At 42.2% G+C, this 24248-nt stretch overlaps 1 protein-coding gene across 1 annotated transcript in view; it reads right to left on the bottom strand.

The window, feature by feature from the left end:
• Window positions 1–22770, bottom strand: part of CCDC3 (coiled-coil domain containing 3) — a 117952-nt gene extending 95182 nt beyond the window's left edge. Inside the window, exons 1-2 of the mRNA XM_027595196.2 lie at window positions 22160–22770; window positions 19350–19524 (exon numbers count right to left, since the gene is read on the bottom strand). Coding sequence (XP_027450997.1) covers window positions 19350–19524; window positions 22160–22533 — 549 coding nt within the window. The 5' untranslated portion in view covers window positions 22534–22770. The remainder of the gene's footprint in view (window positions 1–19349; window positions 19525–22159) is intronic.
• Window positions 22771–24248: the final 1478 nt, after the last annotated feature.

The following is a 24248-nucleotide window of genomic DNA, read 5'->3' as shown; positions in this document are numbered from 1 at the left end:
TCGGTCTAGTATATGGAACATATAAGGAACTATATTACAAGCCAATGATGAAAAGACAACCCAATTAAAAACGGGGCAAAATACTTGAATAGGCATTTCTCCAAAGCAGTTACATACAAATAGCCAGTAAGCACATGAGAAGGTGCTCAACCTTAGTTATTAGGGAAATACAAATCAAACCCATGAGATACCACTTCACTCCCAGGATGGCTAGAATCAGTAAGAAATACTAACAAGTATTTGGTGAAGATGTGGGGAAACAATCCTTCATACACTGCTGCGGATGTAAAATGGTGTAGCTGCTTTGGGCAACAGTTTGGCCGTTCCTCCAAAGGCTAACTAACCATAGAGTTACCATATAACCCAGAAATTCCAGTCCTAGGTATAGACCCCAGAGAAATGAAAACGTACATCCACACAAAAACTTATATATGAATGTTCACAGTAGCATTATTCCTAGCAGGCAAAAGTGGAAATGATTCAAATGTCCATCCACTGATGAATGAACAGAATGTGACCCAACCACAGTGGAGTATTATTCAGCCTCATAAAGGAATGAAGTAATGAGGGATATTACAACATGGATCTATGCTGAAAACATTATGCTAAGTTAAAGTAACAAGACACAAAAGGTCACATACCATAACACTCCATTCATATGAAGTGTCCAAAAATAGGTAAAACCAGAGGCCCTGCAGATTAGTGGTTGCCAGAGGCTAGGAAAAGGGCAAAATTGAGAGGGACTAGTAGTGGGTACCGGGTTTCTCTTCAGAGGAATGGAAAGGTTTTGGAAACGGATGATGGTGATGGTTGCACACACGTGTGAATGTACTAAAAAGCCACTGAGCTGTATATTTTAAAAAGGTGAGTTTTAAGGCCTGTGTATTATAGCTCAATAAGTAAGAAATGGGTGAGGAATACCAATCACCTCTCTCCCTTTCTTTGCAACCACCTCTCAACCTAATTTTTCTAAATTAAGGGTTGTTTTTTTTTTTAAGTAACTATACAGTGATGGCATCAGTCGATGTTTAAGAGTAATGGTTGTGTTTCGGTAACTTGTATTTGATGGCAAAGAAAATGATCGCCTGCGTAGTACAGCCACAAGCCATCACCTCTGCATGTCAGAGGGAATCCTCCTCTTAGTGTGAGGGGCCCACACTCAAAAATGAGTGAAGACGGGGCACCTGGGTGGCTCAGTTGGTTAAGCGACTGCCTTCGGCTCAGGTCATGATCCTGGAGTCCCGGGATCGAGTCCCGCATCGGGCTCCCTGCTCTGCAGGGCGTCTGCTTCTCCCTCTGACCCTCCTCCCTCTCGTGCTCTCTCTCATTCTCTCTCTCTCAAATAAATAAATAAAATCTTTAAAAAAAAAAAAAAGAGTGAAGAACTTCCAGTGTGGACTCACTCACTTATGTATCCTCATTTGCCCTCAGTTGCCCTGCATGCAACTGTACGGAGCTCTGACACACGTTCAGTCTGAACTCGTTCACACTCTTCCTCCTCACCTAACCAAACCCCTCCCATCACATAAGGCTGAGCAGCAGTATCCAGCCTGCCATGTGGGTTAACAGTATCTAACTGGATACTGGAGTTCGGAGTCCAGGTTTTCTTCTATATTCTCCATAATACACGACACAGTGCCAAGAATGCAGGGGGTACTCAAAAATCATCATTGATGGAATCAAGGTCTGTTGGCCTCAAGATCTTTTATTCTTACGCTTGTTCTCTATGTGATGAAGGAGACCGGGCACGTACATAGGGGGCATGAGAGCCATGACAGAACATTTCACACATACCTGGTACTTTGCATGTTTAAATAGGTCCTTTCACTTACTACAGTGCCATGAATGGAGCCTAGTAGGTATGATCAGGCCCATTTTGTAGATAAGGGAACAGAGTTCGTGGTTGTGATACGCAATGTCACAGTTGGTACTGACTCAGGTTAGTACCCAAGACTCATTCGAAAGCCCAATCACGATGCAAATTGCCACCCTAAAATTTTTTTTAATTAAGATACAGTGTTATATTCGTTAAGTGTACAATATAATGATACAACAATTCTATACATTTCTCAGTGCTCATCATGTTAAGTGTGCTTTTAATCCCCCATCTTCCCCACCCCCCACCCACCTCCCCTCTGGCAACCACCAGTTTTTTCTCTGTATTTAAGAGTCTGGGTTTTTTGTCTTGTTTTGTTTTGTTCCTTAAATTCCACATATAAGTGAAATCATATGGTATTGGTCTTAAAGCTTTATTTTTAAGGAGGCAAAGTACTAGTTAATAGATGCAGATCTTAAAGCAAGTGTAACATTTTGCTGCACAAAATAGTACATTTGGCCAACACCTCAGGGATGGCCAAGGCCCTGCAGGAATACGACACAGAGTAGAGGTCTTAAAAAATAGGGACAGAAGAGTGGACCAATCAAGGACAAATCGGAAGAACACAGGAAAGGCACCATTTCCGAAGTATACCCTGAATCCAGCCATTTCTCTCCAGTGCCACCGCTGTCCCTAATCAAGCTTGTATCACTCAGATCAGATTGCTCCATTCAGTGGCTCCCCAGAGCCCAAAGGGCTACGCTTCTTACCCTTGCTTAGACAACTCTCAATAGTCTGGCTCCTGCTGACCTCTCCTAATTCACTTTGTTCCATTCTTCCCCCAAGAGCAATGCTCCCTTCTCCTTTTCCCATCCCGCATGTATGCCAGGCCATTTCAGTCTTGGCTAATGACACTGGCTTTCTCTTCTACCTGCAATGCTCTTCTGCCTGATCTTTATATGGCTGGCCCTCTGGGATTCAGATTTCAGCTCGTTATCTCCTCAACCTAAAGTACCTACCTGGTTCCTCTCTATCATACCATCCTCTTAAGTCTTTGCCAAACACCTATGATTAGCTGACATTTTTCTTGTTGACCCAGGTATCAATGGATGTATTGACTGTCCCTCCCTCACTCCATTGCAATGTAAGCCTCAAAAGGGCAGGGAGCTGTTTTTCTCTTGTTCTTTTGAATTCTCAGCACCTCACACAGGGTATGTGTTTAATAAATATGCATCAAACAAAGGTATGAATGAGTGAAAAAGACCACTGCCCTACATACTTGTTTTGGCTCTCTCTGGCCAAAGGAACAGTCTAGTAATGACAATCTGAGAGCAAGGTAATAGTTTTCACCTAAAAGGTAAGTGAATAGCACGATGCTACATACCTCAAAAGCACTTTGAAAACAGTCTATTATAGGTCATTTTACAACATCCAGATCAAGCCCCCTCTCTTCTCTGAACTCTTCCTAGACCCCAAGGCCTTACTGATCCCTTTTACTGTCTTCAATCGTGTAAATTTGGAGATTATTATATATCACAATAGTAGGAGGGCCTATCATGTGAGTGAACTGTGCTAGGTCCTGGAAATACAATGAGTTAGTAGTTTATGTGGAATTTATACTCTGGATGGGGGACATAGATATTAAACCAATATTTGCACTAATGATTACTTAATTATATTTGTAATAAGTACCACAAAGAAAATTCAATTTGTGCTAATGGCATATTTGGAGGACAAAACCAGACCAGCTGGATAAAGGAAGCAAAGCAGGTACACAGTGGGTCAGAGAAGTAATAGTTACTCTGTAGGCTGGTTTGGGAGGCAAGAGACCACCGAGCAGGAAGGATGAAGATCATAAGTAGCATGGACTTGAAGTAAGGAGATCACAGTCTCCCTTCCAGCTCTGTCACCACCTCCCCACATTCCACTTGACTTGTCCGGGCTCATCTGAAGCAACAGTGTTATTAAGAACAAAAATAAAAATGTTTAGTGTTTGCAAAACTCTACTAAAAAGAATAAAACCCCTTCATTTTCTAGAGATGAAATAATTCCAAAGAATATTAAGCATATATTATGTCCTGGGCACAAAGATCCATAAAGGTGAATGGATTTGCCCAAGATTAACATTAGTTAGTGGGTAGGGTCTCAATTAGAATCCTTAGCTCCTGAATCCCAGCCATGGATTCTTTCCAAAGGCATCCATGGCCTTCCACAATGTGGTTTAACCCTTACTAGGCATTTTTCCACTATTCTCAATGCTGGATGTCCAACTGCTGAAATCATCCCCAGATCAACGCTTACTCTGGGTCTTCTGAAATTCTGGTCCCGAACGTGAGGTCACACAGTTTCACAGTTCTGACTGTGAAATGTCCCCCACCCTTGAGCACTCAAGTACCACTTCCTCTTCTATTGTCTCATCACCAAGTTGATCCATAGCAGTGGTTCTCAAAGTGTGAGGATTCTTGGGGGATCTCAAGATCCTTTCAGTGCATCCAAGAGATCAAACTATTTTTAGAATAATACTGAGAGGTCTTTGTCACTGTATTGACATTTGCACCGTTGGTAGAGAAGGAAAGGTAACTAAAACTACTGGCACCTGGTGCAAATCAAGGCCAGAACTAGCATCAAATTAATAGTCACTGTATTCTTCAGTGCTGTGTTGGCAAAAAAAGAAAAGGCACTTGGGGTGCCTGGGTGGCTCAGTCGTTAAGCGTCCGCCTTCGGCTCAGGTCATGATCCCAGGGTACTGGGATCGAGCCCCGCATCGGGCTCCCTGCTCAGCGGGAAGCCTGCTTCTCCCTCCTCTACTCCCCCTGCTTGTGTTCCCTCTCTTGCTGTCTCTCTCTGTCAAATAAAATCTTAAAAAAAAAAGAAAAGAAAAGGCATGCTAACAATATTTTTGATAAAGCAGTAAAAATCATTAATTAAATCTTGACCCTTGAATACACATTTTTAACACTGTGTGTGAAGAAATCAGAAGCACACATAAAGCACCACTGCTGCTTATCAAAGTACAATGGTGATCTCAAGCAAAAACACTCAGGTGATTGAGTTCTGAGCTGATCTAGTGGCTTTCTTCCTGAAACACTATTTTCACTTAAAAAAATTACAAACTATACTCATTCAGATTTGAGTATTCAATAGACATTTTCTTCAAAATGGATAAAGTAAGCCTGTCCCTTCAAAGAAAAACACGCTCAGTATTTGTTGCCAGTGATAAAATTCAAGATTTCAAGCAAAAATTGAAATTTTAAGAAATCTGCCTCTGTGTGCTTGACATTTTCCCAATGCTAACAAGACTTTCTTGATGAGATTGATGATGATAATAGGATTTTTTAATACTGCATAATTAAAAGTCTCAACATTTACAAGATCTGTGTAATTCTGTGAACTAATTTTCCATATAATCAATTCACCATGTTACAAAATCATGCATGGGTTTAAAAAAAATCCATTTAGAGTGCAAGACAGACTAAAGATGGATTTTCCTGTAGGAATGCAAGAAGTTCATTGATAAGGTTTCAGTTTCTGCGCTGCAACTAGCTTTTAGGAGACTCACTTTTTGAGTTCTGATGTGGTATTTTCATAAAAAATCATTTTATGATTTTTTTTAAAGATCTTATTTATTTGACAGAGAGAGACACAGCAAGAGAGGGAACACAAGCAGGGGGAGTGGGAGAGGGAGAAGCAGGCTTCCTGCGGAGCAGGGAGCCCAGTGCAGGGCTCGATCCCAGGACCCTGGGATCATGACCTGAACCAAAGGCAGATGCTTAACCAACTGAGCCACCTAGGCACTTGATTTTATGATTTTCTTGATTAACTGCGGGCTCAAACCTCACTTTAAAAACTACAGATCCTCTTTCCCATTTCTATTTGCTTTAGATCATGGCAGGGGGGATGTCAAGTAAATGCTGTTCTTTCCTTCCCTTCAATATTCTGCTCAAGTTTGTTCAGATGTTCTTAATGGGCCCAATCAAATAAAGGTCGACTTCCAGTGCCGTTCAAGATAAAATAAGTCAAACACAGCCTATGGCTCCTACTGATTATAATTAAAATCTCTGCACAGAATACAAAAGGCAACCACCTGAGGACTCTGAAAACTAAACAATTAGAGACAATGAAACCTGAACCAACAGAGACTGAATCATTGTACTCTACAGCACCAATTGCAGGACAAATCCCTCACTCCTATCCAAAAGACCCAGGAAAAGGGTCCCCGTGTACTAGAGAGTATGGAGTAAGTCTCTGGATTTCTTCTCTTTTTCTGATCTTTTTTTCTCATCCGCCTTGTCCTAAGGCCAACCCTGCCTCAGGTCTGCAGGGTCATCATGATATAGAGAAGTAGAAATAGGTAACCCGAATATACTCATCTATTAAAGAAATTTAATGAGTAGTTTAAAACCTTCCAACAAAAGAAAACTCCAGGACCAGGTAACTCACTGAAAAATTCTACCAAACTATGGACCTAATTGTGTCCCTCCAAAATTCATAATTTGAAGCTCTGACCCCCCCCCCCACTACCTCAGAATGTGACTATTTGGAGACAAGGCCTTTAAAGAAGTCATTAAGTTAAAACAAAGCCATTTGGGTGTGCCCCAATCCCACATGACTAGTATCTTTGTAAGTAGAGGAGATGACGACGCCTGGAGAGACACTAGGGATGCTCACACACAAAGGCATAACACGTGAAGATGCAGCAAGAGGGCAGCCATCTGCAAGCCAAGAAGGGAAGATTCAGAGAAACCCAACGCTCCTAGCACCTTGATCTTGACTTCTCGCCTCCAGACTGAGAGAAAAAAATTGTTTAAACCACCAATTGTATGGTATTTTGTTATGGTATCCCTAGTAAGGTAATACACAAATATTTAACAACAACAACAACAACAAATAATACCAATTCTACACAATCTCATCCAAAAAAATCTTAACTAAAAATCTCATCCAAGAAGAGGGAACAAAACTCATTTTATGAAGTTACTACTCTGATACCCTTTTTTGATTACAAGAAGATTACAAATATTCCTCATGAACAGAGGTATAAAAAAATCCTCAACAAAATATTAGCAAAGTAAGTCCATCAATATATAAATAGTAGGGCTTATCCTGAGAACATAAGTGTGGTTCAGTGTTTGAGTATCAGTGTAGTTTCACTTTATTAACAAACTAAAGAAAAATCTCATGATCGTCTCAGATGCAAAAAGAGCATTAAACAAAATTCAACTTCAACTCATGGTTAAAATTCTTAGCTAACTAGAAATAAAAGCAAACATCCTTAACCTGATAAAAGTTATCTTCAAAAAAACTATAGCTAGCATACTTAAAATAGGCAGTCCATTCTCACCACTACTAGGCAGATCATATGGTAAGTCCTAGCCAATGCAGTAAGAACAAAAGACACATAGACTTGAAAGGAAGAAATAAAACTCTATTCATTGGAAAAATGATCATTTACATAGAAAATGCAATCTATAAAAAGCTCTTAGAATAAGTGAGATTACCAAGACTGTGGGTTACAAGGTTACTATTAAAAATGTATCATTGTATTTCCATAGACAAGCAATAGACTATTAAAAATAAGAACATTAAAAGGAATACCATCGATCGTAATACCAAAAAAGGAAATAATGAGGTATAAATCTAACAAAATATGTGCAGGATCTGTATGCTGCAATCTTAAGCATGTAAAAGTACCAAACAGGAATCCTAGAGCTAAAGAATACAGTAACTAAACTGAAAACGTCAAAAAAGCAGCTCACTAGCATACCATAACAAGCGCCAGAAAGGGTTGGTAAGCTTGAATAGAGGTCAGTGGAAATCATCAAAGGAACAAAAAGAAAAAATGAAAAAGACCAAAGATAGCTTAAGAGACCATCAGGAAGACCAACTGATATACATTATGGGAGCCCCAAAAGGACGAGAGGGAGAGGAACGGGCAGAAAGGTTACTCAAAGAAATAATGGCTGAGAATTTCCCAAACCTGGGGAAACAGACAGACATCCAGATCCAGGACACCTAAAGAACACCAATAAGATAAACCTCAAGAGGCCCACACCAAGACACATTATCATCAAACTGTCAGAAGTTAAAGATAAAGGTAGAATTTTGAAAGCAGCAAGAGAAAGGGAACTTGTGACACCCCCTCCCCAAAAAGACTATCAGAGGATTTTTCAGCAGAAAACTTGCAGGCGAAAAACGAGTGGGGTGATATATGCAAAGTACTGAAAAAAAAAAAATACCAACTAAGAATAACCTTCAAAACTGAGAGGGAGATAAAGACTTCCTGAGACAAACAAATGCTTAGAGAGTTCACCACATGCCTTACAAAAAAAATGCTAAAGAGAATTCTTCAAGTTGAAATAAAAGACATTTAACAGAAACCTAAGAGGTTAAGTATGAAACTCATTAAAGTAAATATATAGACAAAAATAGAACACTGCAGCAATATAACAGTGGTAGGCAAATTACTCTTACTATATAAAAGCTAAAAAACAGAAGTATTAGAAACCAAAACTAAATTTTGTTAATAAATATATTTATCAACATAAACTGTGACATTAAGAACACAGCATGTGGGATTAGGATCAAGATAGCAGAAGAGAAGGATCCTGAGCTCACCTCATTCAACAACACACTAGGTCTGCAACTACATATAGACAAATCTCTTGAATAACCTAAATACTAGCAGAACAGCTCTTCCACAGCCAAAGATATAAAGACTGCAATGTAAAGGGTAGGAATGGCAGACACAGTCTAGTCAGGACCCACACCCCAGCATGATAACCCACAAGCAGGAGGGTTATCACAGGGATTGAAGGCCTCCATGAGAAGGGAGGGGTTAAACCCCATAGGGCACCCTAGGGACCTGCATCAAGATGAGCCACTATAATGTCTGGCTTTAAAAAAAAAAAAAAAGAGGTGGGGGGCACCTGGGGGGCTCAGTCAGTTAAGCATCTGCCTTCAGCTCAGGTCATGATCCCAGGGTCCTGGGATCAAGCCCCACATCGGGCTCCCTGCTCAGTGGGGAGCCTGCTTCTCCCTCTCCCACTCCCCCCTGCTTGTGCTCTCTCTCCCTCTATGTCAAATAAATAAATAAAATCTTAAAAAAAAAAAAAAAATCAGTGGCGCTTAACTCCAGGAGAGCAAAAGGGCTATAGAACACGAAGACTCCACTCTTAATGGGCCCAGATACAAACTCACTTGCTCCAAAACCCAGCACAGAGTAAACAATTTGATAAGCATCTGGACCACACATGAAGGACATTAGTTGACCAATTCTATGGCATGTGCCAGAGGGGCACGGATCTGTAGGAATTTTATCCAGGAATGTAACTGCTGGCAGGTGCCATTTTTCTTACTCTCCTTCTGCCTAGCTAGCCTGACCTGGATGAGTAACAGTTCTGACACTTCCCATCTACCTTGCTAGCACCATTTGCCCTACCCCTGCATTCCACTGCAGACATGCCCTGCCCCACCCACCCACCCCAGCAGGTACTTGTCTAATGTGGCTCCTGTCACACCACACCTGGCATGTGGCCTTGGCAGAATGCCCCCCCCCCCAAAAGCAGCTCCTACCCAGCACACATCCTCAGCCAAAACCAGTACCCCCCCCATCAGCTCCTGCTGTGCCAGACATACCCCCGCAATCAGTTCCTACCCTGCCACACCCAGCAGGTGTCTCAGCTGGGACCAGCACCCCTACAAAGTGGCTCCTGTCCCCCCACACCTAGCTAATGGCCTTAGAACCAGTGTTCCACCAAAGCGGCTCCTGCCCAGGGGTAGGGAATAAAGCCCTATGCAACAGTGCACACAGCAACCGCAGGTAGGACCCTCAGCCAGCTACTCCACTCATCAATTCTACCTACCAGCATGCCCACATGTCTCAGCCCAGCCACAACATGTACCTACTCAGGCGATGCCCCTGAAACACCTGGTTCTGGTGACCAGTTGGACCGCACTTCTGGGCTCCACAGGACTCCTTCAAGACCAGGAAATGTCTACCTGATCTACCTAATACACAGAGAGCTAGGCAAAATGAAGAGAGAGGAGAATGTTCCAAATGAAAGAACAAAACAAAACCTCAGAAAAAGAACTAAATGAAATGAAGATAAACAATGTACCTGATAGGGAATTCCAAGTAATTTCCATAAAGATGCTCACCAAACTTGGGAGAAGAATGGATGAACACAGTGAGAACTTCAACAAAGAGAAAATATTCAAAAACAGTAAGAGCTGAAGAATACAACTGGAGGATATTATGCTAAGTGAAGTAAGTCAATCAGAGAAAGACAATTATCATATGGTTTTACTCATATGTGGAACATTAGTGCAGAGAACAATAGGGGAAGGGAGGGAAGACTGAATGGGAAGAAACCAGAGAGGGAGACAAACCATATGAGACTCTTGACTCCGGAAAACAAACCGAGGGTCGTGGAAAAGGAGGTGGGTGGGGGATGGGGAAACTGGGTGATGGGCATTAAGGAGGGAATCTGATGTGATGAGCACTGGGTGTTATACGCAACTAATGAATCACTGAACATTATACCAAAAACTAATGATGTACTATATGTTGGGTAATTGAATTTAAATTAAAAAAAAAAGATACAATAACTGAAATGAAAAATCCACTAGGAGGAATAAACAGCATATTCAAGGACACAGAAGAACTGAGCAGTGATCTGGCAGAGAGGGTAGTGGAAATCCTCCAAGATGAACAGCAAAAAGGAAAACAAATTTTTAATAAGGAGAATAATTTAAGGGAATTCTGGGACAACATCAAGCAAATTATCTTTCTCATTATGTATATCTTTCTCCCAGAAAGAGAAGAGAAAGGGGCAGAAAACTTGTTTGAAGAAATAATAGCTGAGAGCTTTCCTAACCTGGTGAAGGAAACAGACGTCCAGGCCCAAGAATTAGAGAACCCCAAACAAGATGAACCTGAAGACGTTCACACCAAGACACATAATAATTATAAAGTCAAGAGTGAAAGATAAAAGGAGAATCTTAAAGGCAACAACAACAAAAAGCAACCAGATATGTACAGAGGAACACCCCTAAGACCATGAGCAGATTTTTCAGCCGAAACTTTATAGGTCAGAAGGGAGTACACCAAAGTATAATCTACATGCTAAAAGGAAAAAACCTAGGGCACCTGAGTGGCTCAGTTGGTTAGGCGACTGCCTTCAGCTCAGGTCATGATCCTGGAGTCCTGGGATCGAGTCCCACATCGGGCTCCCTGCTCAGCGGGGAGTCTGCTTCTCCCTCTGACCCTCCCTCCTCTCATGCTCTATCTCATTCTCTCTCTCAAATAAATAAATAAAATCTTTAAAAGGAAAAAACCCATAACCAAGAGTACTCTACCTGGCAAAATGTATCATTCAGAAATGAAAGAGAAAGAGTTTCCCAGACAGGCCGAAGCTAAAAGGAGCTCATCACCAATGAAGTGGCCTTACAAGAAGTGTTAAAGTACTTCTTGAAGCAGAAAAGAAAAGGCCATAAATAAACTTAAGAAAACTGTGAAAGGAAAAAATCTCATTGACAAAAGCAAACATAAAGATAGTGTATTGACTATTTATAAAGCTATTATGAAAATTAAAAGACAGAAATAGCAAAATCAACTAGATCTACAGTAATTATTTAAGGGATACACAAAATAAAAATATAATATACGGCATAAATTACATAAAATGCTGGGGGATGTTAATGTAGTGCTCTTAGAATGTGTTAGGCCCTAAGCAACTGACAACTTAAAATAGACTGTTATGCATAGGAGGTTTTATATAAACCTCATGGTGACCACAAACCAAAAACCTTTACTCGATACACAAATAACAAAGAGAAAGGAATCCAAGCATAACAATAAAGTCATCAAAGCACAAGAAAGCAAAAGAAAAACTATAAAAACACTATATACAAAAATAAACTCAAAATGGATTACAGACCTAAATGTGAAACCTGAAACCATAAAATCCCTAGAAAATATAGGCAATAATTTCTCTGACATTGACCATAGAAAATTTTTCTAGATACATCTCCTCTGGCAAGGGGAACAAAAGCAAAATTAAACCATTGGGACTATATCAACATAAAAAGCTTTTACACAGCAAAGGAAACAACAAAACAAAATGGCAACCTACTGAAAGTAGATATTTGCAAATGATACATCTGATAAGGGGGTAGTATCCAAAATATATGAAAGAGCTTATACAATTCACCACCAAAAAAACAAATAATCCAATTTAAAAATGGGCAAAGGATCTGAATAGACTTTTTTCCAAAGACATACAAACGGCCAACAGACACATGAAAAGATGTTCAACATCACTCATCATCAGCATAATGCAAATCAAAACCACAATAAAGGTATCACTTTACACCTGTCAGAATGGCTAAAATAAAAAAGAAATGACAAGTATTGGCAAGGATATGGAGAAAAAGGAACCCTGGTGCACTGTTAGCAGGACTGCAAATTGATAACTGTGGAAAACAGTAAGAAGGGTTCTTCAAAACTTAAAAATGGAATTACCATATGATTCAGTAATTCGACTACCAGGTATCTACCCAAGGAATATAAAAATGCTAATTCAAAAAGATATATGCACCCCTATGTTTACTGCAGCACTATTTCTAATAGTCAAGATATGGAAGCAACGCAAGTGCCCATCCACAGGTTAACAGATAAAGAAGATGTGGGGTATATATACACAATGGAATATTACTCAGCCATAAAAAGTTCTTGCCATTTATAACAACATGGGTGGATTTAGAAGGTATGATGCTAAGTGAAATCAGTCAGAGAAAAACAAATACCATATGATTTCACTCATCTGTGGAATTTAAGAAAACAAGCAAACAAAAAAATCTGTTTTTTTAAAGATTTTATTTGAGAGAGAGCGAAAGTGAGCAAGTGAGAGAGAGAGAGAGAGAGAACAAGGAGGGAGAGGGGGAGAGGGAGAAGCAGACATTCACCCCACCCCACCCCCTGCTGAGCAGGGAGCCTGATGTGGGGCTCGATCCCAGGACCCTGGGATCACGACCTGAACCGAAGGCAGACACTTAACCAACTGAGCCATTCCAGATGCCCCAAAACAGACTCTTAAATACATAGAACTGGTTGCTGCTAAAGAAGAGGAGAGTGAGGGACTAGGTGAAATAGATAAAGAGAATTACGGGTGCACCTCTCATGAGCCACTGAGAAGTGTACAGAATTACTGAACAAATATAACAGGATTATTTGTACCTCTATAAAATAAAAGTACATAGTTATCAATGATTACTTTAAATGTAAATGACCTAAATGCTCCAATCAAAAGATACAGGGTGACAGGCTAGATCAAAAAAATAAGACCCTCTATATGCTGCCTACAAGAGATTCACCTCAGACCTAAAGACACATACAGACTGAAAGTGAAGGGCTGGCAAAAGATATTCCACGCAAATGGAAAAAAAAAAAAAAAGCTGGGGTGGCAATACTTACTAGGCAAAACAGACTTGAAACAAAGACTGTCACAAGAGACAAAGAAGGGCATTACAGAACAATAAAGAAATCAATCCAACAAAAGGACGTAACAATTATAAATACCTATGCAACTAACATAGGAGCGTATGAATAGATCAAGCAAATATTAACAGACATAAAAGAAACTGACAGTTAATACATTAAGAGTGCGACTTTAACACCCCACTTATGGCACTGATACATCATCCAGACAGAAAATCAATACGGAAACAGTGGCTTTAAAGGACAGGTTAAACCAGATGGGCTCAACAAACATATATGGAACATTTCATCCAACAGCAGAATACACATTCTCTTCAAGTGCACATGGAACATTCTCCAGGATAGATCACAAGTTAGGCTACAAAACAAGTCTCAAATTTAAGAGGACTAAATTCATATCAAGCATCTTTTCTGACCACAAAAGGCATGAAACTAGAAGTTACAAGAAAAAAAAACTGGAAAAAATACAAACACTAATAGGCTAAACAACATGTCATTAACCCAGGGAAGAGATCAATAAGGAAATCAAAAAACACCTTGATACAAATGAAAATAGAAACACAGTGTTCAAAAATCTGAGACACAGCAAAGGCAGTTCTAAGGGGGACGTTTATAGTGATGCAGGAGGCCTAGGTCAAAAGAAAACAAAACAAAAACCTCAAACAATCTAAATGTACACCTACAGCAACCAGAAAAAGAAGAACAAAGCCCCAAGTTAGTAGATGGAAGGAAATAAAGATCAGAGGGGCAATAAATGATATAGAGACTAAAATTACTATAGAAAAGATCAATCTAAAAATGGGTTTTTTGAAAAGATAAAACTGATAAACCTTTAACCAGCTCATCAAGAAAAAAAAAAAGAGGACTCACACTCAGAAATGAAAGAGAAGCTACAACACCACAGAAATGCAAGGGATAAGAGACAACTACTAACAATTACATACCAACAAACTGGAAAACCTAGAAGAAACAGATCAATTCCTAAAAACATATCAACTTCCAAGACTGAATCAGGAAGAAATGTAAAATCTGAATAGACTATTAGCAATGAAACTGAATCAGTTATCAAAAATACCCAAAACTCCAGGAGCAGAAAATTTCACAGGTGAATTTTACTAAACATTTAAAGTAGAGTTAATACCTATCCTTCTTAAGCTATTCACACAAATTAAAGCAGTGTTTCCAAATTCATTCTACAAGGCCAGCATTACTCTGTTAGCAAAACCAGAAACACTACAAAAAAATTATAGGCCCATATTCCTGATGAGCAGAGATGCAAAAATCCTCAACCACGTATTAGCAAACCCAATTCAAAAACTTATTAGAAGGATCATTCACCACAATCAAGTGGGAAACCAACATTACAGCACATTAACAAAATGAAGGATAAAAATCAGATTATCATGATAGATGCAGAAAAAGCACTTGACAAAAATCAAACATCCATTTATGATAAAGATTCTCAACAAAGTGAGTACAAAAGGAACATACCTCAACATAATAAACACCATGTATGGAAAGCCACAGGTAACATCATACTCAACAATGTAAAGCTGAAAACGTATCCCCTACAACCAGGAACAAGACAAGGCTATGTTCACGCCCATCACTTTTATTCAACATAGTACTGGAAGTCCTAGCCAGAGAAATTAGACAAGAAAGAAACGGCATCCAAATCGGAATGGAAGAAGTAAAACTGTCTCTATGTGCAAATGCTATGACATTAAATACAGGAAACCCTAATTTACAAAATTAATATACAGACATCTGTTGCATTTCTACACAATAATGAATTATCAGTAAGAGAAATTAAGAAAACAATTCCATTTACAATTGCATCAAAAATAGTAAAATGCCTAAGAATAATTTTAACCAAGAAGGTGAAACATCTGTACTGTGAAAATTATAAGGCACTGGTGAAATAAGTTGAAGACACAAATGGAAAGACATACCATGCTCATGGATTGGAAGAATTAGTATTGTTAAAATGTCCATACCACCCAAAGCAATTTACACATTCAGTGTAATCCCTATCAAAATACCAAGAGCATTTTTTCACAGAAATAGAACAATCGTAAAATTTGTACGGAACCACAAAAGACCACGAATAGCCAAAGCCATCTTGATAAAGAACAACAAAGCTGGAGGGATCATCCTCCCACATCTCAAGCTACACTTCTAGTCAACAGTAAATCAAAACAGTATGGTACTGGCACAATAACAGACACACAGATCAAAGGAACAGAACAGACAGCCCAGAAATAAATCCACACATATATGGTAAATTCATCTACAAAGGAGGCGGCAAGAATATACCACAGAGAAAAGACAGTCTCTTCAATAAATAGTGTTGGAAAAAGTGAACAGCTACATGAAGAAAAGAATGAAACTGAACCACTTTCTTACACCACACACAAAAAGAAACTCTAAATGTAAGACCTGAAACTATAAAACTCCTAAAAGAAAACATAGGCAGTAAACTCTTGGGTATTGGTCTGAGCAGATTTTTGTGTAAGTCTCCTCAGGCAAAAGCAACAAAAGCAGAAATAAAAAATTGAGACTGCATTGAACTAAAGCCTTTTGCACAGTGAAGGAAACCATCAACAAAATGAAGCAACCTACTGAATGAGAGAAAGTATTTGCAAAGGGTGCACCCAATAAGGGGTTAATATCCAAACATACAAAGATACATCCCTACAATGGAATATTCAGCAATTAAAAATAAAGTGTACTAATAAACACAACACAAATTTTAAATGTATTATGCTAAGAAAAAGCAGCCAAACTAAAAAAAAAAAAAAAAAAAAAAGGTAACATACTGTACGATTGCATTCATAGGACACTCTGGAAGGGCACAACTAGTGTTGGAGAACATATCAGTCGTTCCCGTGAGTTCAGGTAAGGGTAGAGTCTGACCAAAAAGAGCGCAGAAGGGAGGTTCTGTTCAGTGATGGTGCTTTTCCACACTGTGGTTGTAGTTGTGATTATACAGTATAGCAATGTGCATTTATCAAAACTCTTAACATATGCAAGAGAGTGATTTTTACTGTATATGGATTTTTGATCTTAATGTAGAAAATGAGACCGAAAGAGACAGAGGCTTCTGCTTCCTTTGACATCAGCTCTCTCTGGATGAGAGACAGGATTCATTTAACAAATGTGTAAGACCCATAAAAAAATACACCAAGTATACAACAGTAAACAAAATAGATATCCCTGCCCTTGGGTCGTTCAGTCGACTTGAATAGACAGTGTCTGAGGAGTAGGAAAACAGAGACCAAGTGGTGTGAACAGGCTGCCATCTCTAAATACAACAAAACCCCTCCCCTCAACTATTCTACCCCCTTCACCTGCAGCCTTATTATATGTATTAAACCATCCACAGGCAAACTTCATCAAAGAGTTGCCTACCCTCACTCATGCCCCACCACCTTACTCCCTCATATTATGGAAACTGTCCTCATTTGGGTCACCAAAGAGAGGTTACTCCTCAGTCATCGTTTTACTTGACTTCTCAACAGCTTTTGACTCTGATGATCACTCCTTCTTCTAGAAACGCTCTGTACCCTTGACTCTTCTAGCTTTCTTTGACTCTTCTACCTCTCTCTGACTGTTCCTTCTCAACCAGTGTTCTCATTCCACAAGGCTCAGTCCTACCCTTGGGCCCATACTTTGCTCCATGTGCTCTCCCTTGAAACTCTCATTCACATCTAGCCTCAACTGACACCTAATGATTGTTAAGTCCCAAGGTCTCTCTGCCACTTAGACCTCTTCTCAAAGCTCTGAACAGATAGATCCAACCACTATTCAAGATCTCACTTGGCACAAAATGGCTCAGATGGCTCAAAAACACCTCAACTCTGTACCTTCAGCATCTGACATATGAATTCCCCTACCAAACCTTTCCTATGCACATTTCTCCGTGTCTGTCCTGGCATGCAGTTCCCATGCAGAAACCCAGGAGTTATCTTTGACCTTCCTCCACCTACTTTGCAAGGAACACCTACTTATTTCTTAAATCTCTTCCAAATTTTTCCACTTTACTCCACCCCTACTGCCTCTACCATAGTCCAGCAACTACCCGGTAGCTTTATAACTACTACCTGTTCTCACCACATCACTTGAATTCCTTCCAACCCAGTTGGTTTTTCAAAATGTAAATTTGATCCCCATCGCCCCTTCCTTTCACAACATAAAAGGTTTCCCATTACAGTTAGGACAAAGCCCAAATCCTCACTAGGTCTGGCCCCACCTCCAGCTCTTGTCCCATCCTTCTCACTCACTCCCTTTGCTCCAGACAAGTAGCTTCCTTTCATACCATGCACTCTGCCACCACAGGGACTTTGCACAGACTGTCCTTCTTTGGGCTGCACTCCTCTCTCCTTGATCCCAACATTAACTAGGATGCCTCTTCATCAGATCTTCGCTCCAGTAACAAGTCAACAGAGAAGGCTTTCTTTACCCTTAAGTCTAGGTCAGATTCCCGGATTTTTTTTTTTTTTTTTTTTTTTTTTGGAGCATAGGTTTCCATTTAAAATTATGCAATCATTAATGGGGTCTTTTGATTCTGTCAATCACCAACACTAGTACCACAAGCTCCAGGAGAACAGGTACTTTGTATTTTGCTCAACATTGAAAAACTAGCATCTAACACCGTAGCTGCTTTATAGTAGGCACACAATAATGGCTAAAGATTGGACTCTGCAGTCCCACAAAATGAGGTATGTATAATATCCTACATGTCCACACTCTTTGTAATAGTAAAGTACTGGAAACCAACCTAACCACCTATTAACAGAGGACCTGATCAAATATATTGTGACACATGCACACAATGGAACACACTAGGCAGCCTTTAAGGCAACTTTATCTGTATTGATATAGAAAGATCTTCAAGATGTACTTGTGAATAAAAGCAATGTACAGCAAAGTGTGCATAGTGGGCTACCATTTGTGTCAAAGACAACAGTAAATAATACAAGTTTGAATTATTTGTTGGATGGAAATACCCCAACATTTAGAAGAAACTAGTAACAGTAGCTACTTGTCTGTAGAGTAGGTGGGAACCAGGTTGGGCGGGCATCAGAGGTGGGAGAGAAACCCCATTGACCACCATTTTACATTTCTAGATTCGGGGACTCATGCGAGCCACCTACCACGGGCAAAGTAATTCATCAACCCATAAAAATAGCCCTTGTCCCCATGGGATACCTCAAACCCCACATCAGAATGCTCCCAGCAGTCTGTCACACTGTCCTAAAAACATCTCGGATGGGAGACTGGGACTGGGGCCACCTCCTCTACTGACACAGTCCTACGTCATCCCAGCTCCAGGACGGCAATGCCATTTGGGAAAGGGACAGTCTTCAAAATCTCCCTCCAACTCTGGCATCTGTCCCGGATGGGCAGACCCTTTTTATATCTTCAGACCCCAAATTATCTTAACCCTTACAATTCCACAACCACTTTAGCCACCCTGTACCTCTAGGTCTTCACAACTAGAGTTAACAATCATGAAAGTGTTAGCTAGGACAACCATTTCTTTGAGGACTTTTTCTTCTCCCTTAGAAGAGTCCCTAGAGCCTTATGCAATCAATAACAGTAATGATAGAATAGTCCGAACAGCTCTCATGTACTGAGTACTTTGCCAGGCACTAGGGTAAAGGCTTTAATATTTTTTTTACATAGTTAAATCATATTGCATCAACCCTATGATGTAGATTGTTTCCATTTCACAGGAAAGGGAACTGAGGCCATATGCCAACCTTCATTCCATCTGTTCTCTCACTTTATGAGGAACCCCAAACCGAGTAAAGCCTCAGGAATCCAGTTTATGAGCAGTGTTTGGGGTTTGTTTGGTTTTTGGTTTGGGGTTTTTTTGTTTTTTTTTTTTTTTTAACTGCCAGGGTAACAGGAGGGATAATACTCTGGTCTGGGCTTCTGGAAGAGCACTCTTGACTCCTCTGGTCACAGAATTCAGACAAGATGTAGTTGGTCTATTATTTTGCTGTGACCCAGGGAACAGCCAGTTCTTACCCTATTGTCTTCCTGGATCTCCCAGTCACTGGAAAAAGTTGCCAGTTGCTGCCCTTGAGAACAGTTCGAAAACTGGAAAAGGCTGGAAAACATCCTTCTGTTCTCTTGAGTGTCTGGAAAGATGGCATCTTGGAAATTGACTCCGTGCGGCAAGAGATTATAATTCTCATCCATCCTAATGGGGAAAAAAAGAAAAAAGCAGAACTGTAGACTGGACAGCCATAGGGTATAGCAGCCTTAATCAAGAGTTGTAAAGACTGACAGTCTTGCCCTTACACAACTAGGTCTCACATGGCTCTCATTAGAGGACTTAACTATTTCTAAATGTTTCTCTGCCTCACACTACAGGAGTCTGTCCTTATCTTTTCCCAGAGGGGAGTTTAGGTGAAGGGTTGTGGGGCGGGGCGGGGGGGGGGGGGGGGGGAAGAGATGCATATGTGTCTACTTGTAGATCTCCCAAGTGGCCTTCTTTCTCACCGAGTGTTCCTTGTTTCTTGACCAAAGGAAAGCCAGTTCTAAGGACCCAGGTTTGAATCCTGCCATTGCTACTGATCTATCCGAAGAGAGATGAATTTCCTCGATTATCTAAGCTTCACTATTCCAGACAAAGATGAGGAGAATAGCACTTTCTTGCTGGTAGTGGAAGGACTGCATTAGATAAAGTGGCATACAGTGAGTGCGGTACGGATTTTAACATTTTTCAGTATATTTTTTTTTAATTTTTTTTATTGTTATGTTAATCACCATATATTACATCATTAGTTTTTGGTGCAGTGTTCCATGATTCATTGTTTGTTCATAACACCCAGTGCTCCATGCAGAACGTGCCCTCCTCAATACCCATCACCAGGCTAACCCATCCCCCTACCCCCCTCCCCTCTAGAACCCTCAGTTTGTTTTTCAGAGTCCATCATCTCTCATGGTTCCTATCCCCCTCTGACATAACGGATTTTAACATTTTTATAGAGCTAAGAATAAATCACCTGTTGGAAAGATAAAGAAATCACATAGAGAGAGAAGTCGAAGTTACCCTCCAGCACAAAGAGGGGATGTAGGGCTCACCAGGGAGCCTCCACTGCCACTTTCCCCTGTGACACTGCCCAGAATCTGTTCTTGTCTCATTGGGTCCCAGAATAACAGGGGAGGAATGATTTGTATGCAGTTGTTAACTTCAGGGCAACACAGCCCTGTGAAATGGAAATCTGTCAGACTACCAGTTGACTCTATTTCTGCCCTAACTTTTTGTAAATATGTCAGAGGGAAAGATTAAAGAGTTGGCTGACCACCACAGAGCCACTGGACAAAGCTCTTTCACGATAAAAATCAGGAAAAAATAATGTCTGCTCAAGTCCTCCAGCTCTTTTTGCTTTGGAAAATAAAGTTTCAGTGATTAATAGCTTTATAGCTGGGGTCTCAGTGTCCTTCCTAAAGAGAAACATGAAAAATCTGAGTTAAGTTTCTCTGTATCAAGAAGGATACTAGTTCACTCCTTGCTGACTTTATTTAGAAACTATACTTCCCCAGCAATTAAAAAGAAAGAAAAGAAAAACAACTCAATCTCACTAAACCACTCAAGCCAACACAAAGCACGCCATGTATTCTAAACTTAGAGGTTCTGGCTTCAATACGGGAAACATGGGTTGCCATGAGCTTATGAACGCCCCTCGGTGGGTCTTACGGTTTCCTTAGAGGGATGTGAAATCTCAAGAGGTTAAAAGTGAATCCGCAGACTGGGGTCAGAGCCATTCCAAAAGTCCTTGTTGCCTCTTCAGGGACTGGGAAGACCGGAATCATTACCAGTCTCAACTGTGGATTAATTCACTCACTAGCTTGATATGTAGGTTACATTCCAGTTCAAGGCTTCTCTCAGCTGCTCTACATCACTCTAATTCAGCGGGAGACAGCCAATGCATTTAGGGTTCCACCTGCTTCAGACCCATTGACTGAATTCTTATACACGCGAATTCTGTCTTGACTGCGGGCCAACTTTCATGGAACTTGACAGGATTCCAGGAGCCTCCAGTCAGAGAGAACCTCCTGCCTGCTTCATGGATCCTCTTCAAAGCACTACAAGCCAGGTCTTCCCCTCCTCCCCCAGCAGGCCCCCACATAAACCTTTGCTATTTTGAAAAGCCCAACGCTGAGGTCTGCTGGTGGTGGATAAGGGGGTGAAACAAAGGGACAGCTGCGCTGCATTCCACACCATGCCTATCTTGGCATTTCAGCAGGTGGGGAAAAGAGTGACTCTTCCTTCTGCAGCTAACCTGCACCAGGTGTTCTGCATAACTGTGCGTTGGTCTCACCAACCTGGTTTCTCACATTATGGAACTGAGGATCCAGAGGTTCTTCAAAAGACAATTTGCTCAAAAATCACAGGAAGAGCAGAGCCAAAATTCCAACGAGAATCTGATTTCAAAGTCTGGTGTTTTCCCCCCCTCACCATCCCAAGCTACTCCCAGGGAATCCAATTAAAAGTATAAATTTTAAGAAGAGTCAGATGGATTTTTGGAAACTATCTTGGGCTTTTGCCTGAAACACTCCAACGCTTTAAGCACTGAAATCATCCCTGTTTGGGGGTTTGGTTTGGTTTGGTTTTTTAACAGCCTTAGCCAAATACACCCCAGGACCTTTGTCGAGACGTCCCCCGGAGCAGGAGAGAACAAAGAGTAAGGAAAGGAGCCCAAGGCGTATTCCAAAATGGTACGGGCAGGATTCCCTGTTGTTCCTGACCTGGCTCCGGATAACGGTGCCCTCGGGAGGTCGCGCGGATAGCTGGAGGAGAAGGAGTGGGCGGGAGGCGCCGCGCTCACCTGAGGAAGAAGAAATACGAGTAGTCCTGGACCACGGTGTGGGAGTGACACGAGAAGTAGCCCAGGCCAGTGAGGTTGAGTCTGGAGCCCGCGGGCACCTCGAGCATGCTGCCCCACGCCTGGTCGCACAGCATCTCGATCTCGGCGGAGTAGAAGAGCCCCGCGTCGCTGGCCTCGTACTGCCACGGCAGGTAGTTGTACAGGCCGTGCACCTCCTGGTGCAGCGCCAGCACCTTGGCGTACACGATGATCTCCGCCAGCTCGGCGCGGCAGCCCTCGCTCAGGGGTCTCCACTCGGAGGGCAGCTGACAGCCGCGGGCGGTTGCAAGCCGGCCGGCCAGGCAGAGCGCTGCGAGCAGCAGCGGGCGCAGCATGCCGGCGGCGGGAGCGGGCGGCCGACGCGGCCGGGGTCGGCGCTGCGCCCTGGGCGCACTAGCCTGGGCGCATGGCGGGGGCTCCCGGGACTGGCAGCACAGAGCGGGGTGGCGCGCGGCCGCCGCGAGCGAGAGGCGTCGGCGAGCCGGGAGCGCCCGCCCCGGGGCCGACAGCGCCGCCCCGCCGGCCGGCGAAGGGCAGCCCTGGGCGCTGGGCTTGGAGCGCCGCTCTCCCAGCCGCCGAGCTTACGGCGCCCGGCCCTCGCCCGCGGCGCTTTAAAAGGTCTCGGGGCGGGCCAGCCGCCCGCCTCCTGCCCTGCCCCCCGCGACGGGGCGTGGGCGGCGGCGGGACAGGGCGGGGAGGCGGCCGCGGCGGAGGTGGGCCCCCGGCCAGGGGCGCTCGGCAGCCGCTGCGCGCCGCGTCCGTCCCGGCCCGCACCCCTCCCCAGGCCCCCGCGCGGAGTTGGGGGGAGTGCGCGGGCTGCGCGGGAAGGTCACTCGCTGCCCGGAGCGGCGGCGCAGCCCTTGTCCCGCGCGCCCCACGGATGCGCTGGGTTAAAGCTTTCCAGGCGGAAAGCCTGTTCCAAACGCGTGGCCTCCTGACAATGATCGTTGTTGCTTTGCATGATTCCTCCGTAGAGGCGTTTAAGTTTTCTGCGTAGTTCTTTTAGGGTCGAAATGCGTAGAAATCAAATCTGACTTCTGCTTCGCGGAGGTGAGTTAGGAAGTTCAGCGAGGGCTAATAAACTTTTTTGGAGAGCTCTCTCTCTTTCGCTCTCTTTCGCGTTGCTTATTATTTCATGATAATCCTAGGAAAGCCCTAATAAAAGATTTGAGGAGCCGTTTTGTCCTGATTTTCCTAAAGCTGCATGATTTATATAATTCCTACTTCCAGATTCTGCTACACCTGTGGAACAAATGAGGAAGTAAATTCCAACCAGCTTTTCACAAGTCAATGCGTGAGTCTGATGAGACTCAGGCTCAACAGTCTCTCTCTCTCTAAACTCAGCAGCTCCTTTTATCTCCAGATTGCCCTGAGTGTTCTAATGTACTAAGAAGAAGAAAAAACACGATGTTTATAACTGTATCTATAATATGTTTATATGTATTACATCTTACATATAATCATGCATGTAATATGCATTCCATGGTACATGTCATATATAGTATGTAATATATACTTATAATAAACGTATAAGCAGAACTGCATTAAAATGGAAGACTCTTTGTCCTGTAAGCATCTTATTTACTAGGGTTTCTGCAAGTCTGCGTCTTGGAACCCAGCTAAATCCTTCCATGCACTGAGGGGAAAGTTCTTAGGGAATTCTGGAAGGAAAGGTAAGGAGAAAAGATCATAAAGAAGCAGGAGAGGAAGTTTCAAGGCTGGGCCTCGCCTCCCTGTGACCCCCAAATCTTCTTCCTGTGATCCCTAAATCTTCCGGTAGGGCAATTTAATTCATGAATGCTCATTGTGACCGTAGTCTGAAAGGCAACTCTGTGGTCCAGATCCCACCCCTGCAGGACAGGGACTCCAGAGGAAAAAGCCGTGAGAAGGGCAGCCTCAGGCAATAGGGGGACAACCAAGGGAGGCCTTTGGGCATCCCCAGAACTGGAATGATCAGTACTCCAGCCAGCACTGCCCAGCTGGTGAGGGTCTGGGAGGCTCCAGCTGACATGCAATCTCATTAGCCCAGAATCTGATCAGTGACTCAGTC

This window comes from Zalophus californianus, chromosome 9 (assembly GCF_009762305.2).
Source record: "Zalophus californianus isolate mZalCal1 chromosome 9, mZalCal1.pri.v2, whole genome shotgun sequence".
NCBI classification, from domain to species: domain Eukaryota; kingdom Metazoa; phylum Chordata; class Mammalia; order Carnivora; family Otariidae; genus Zalophus; species Zalophus californianus.
This window is presented reverse-complemented; position numbering and strand designations above follow the sequence as displayed.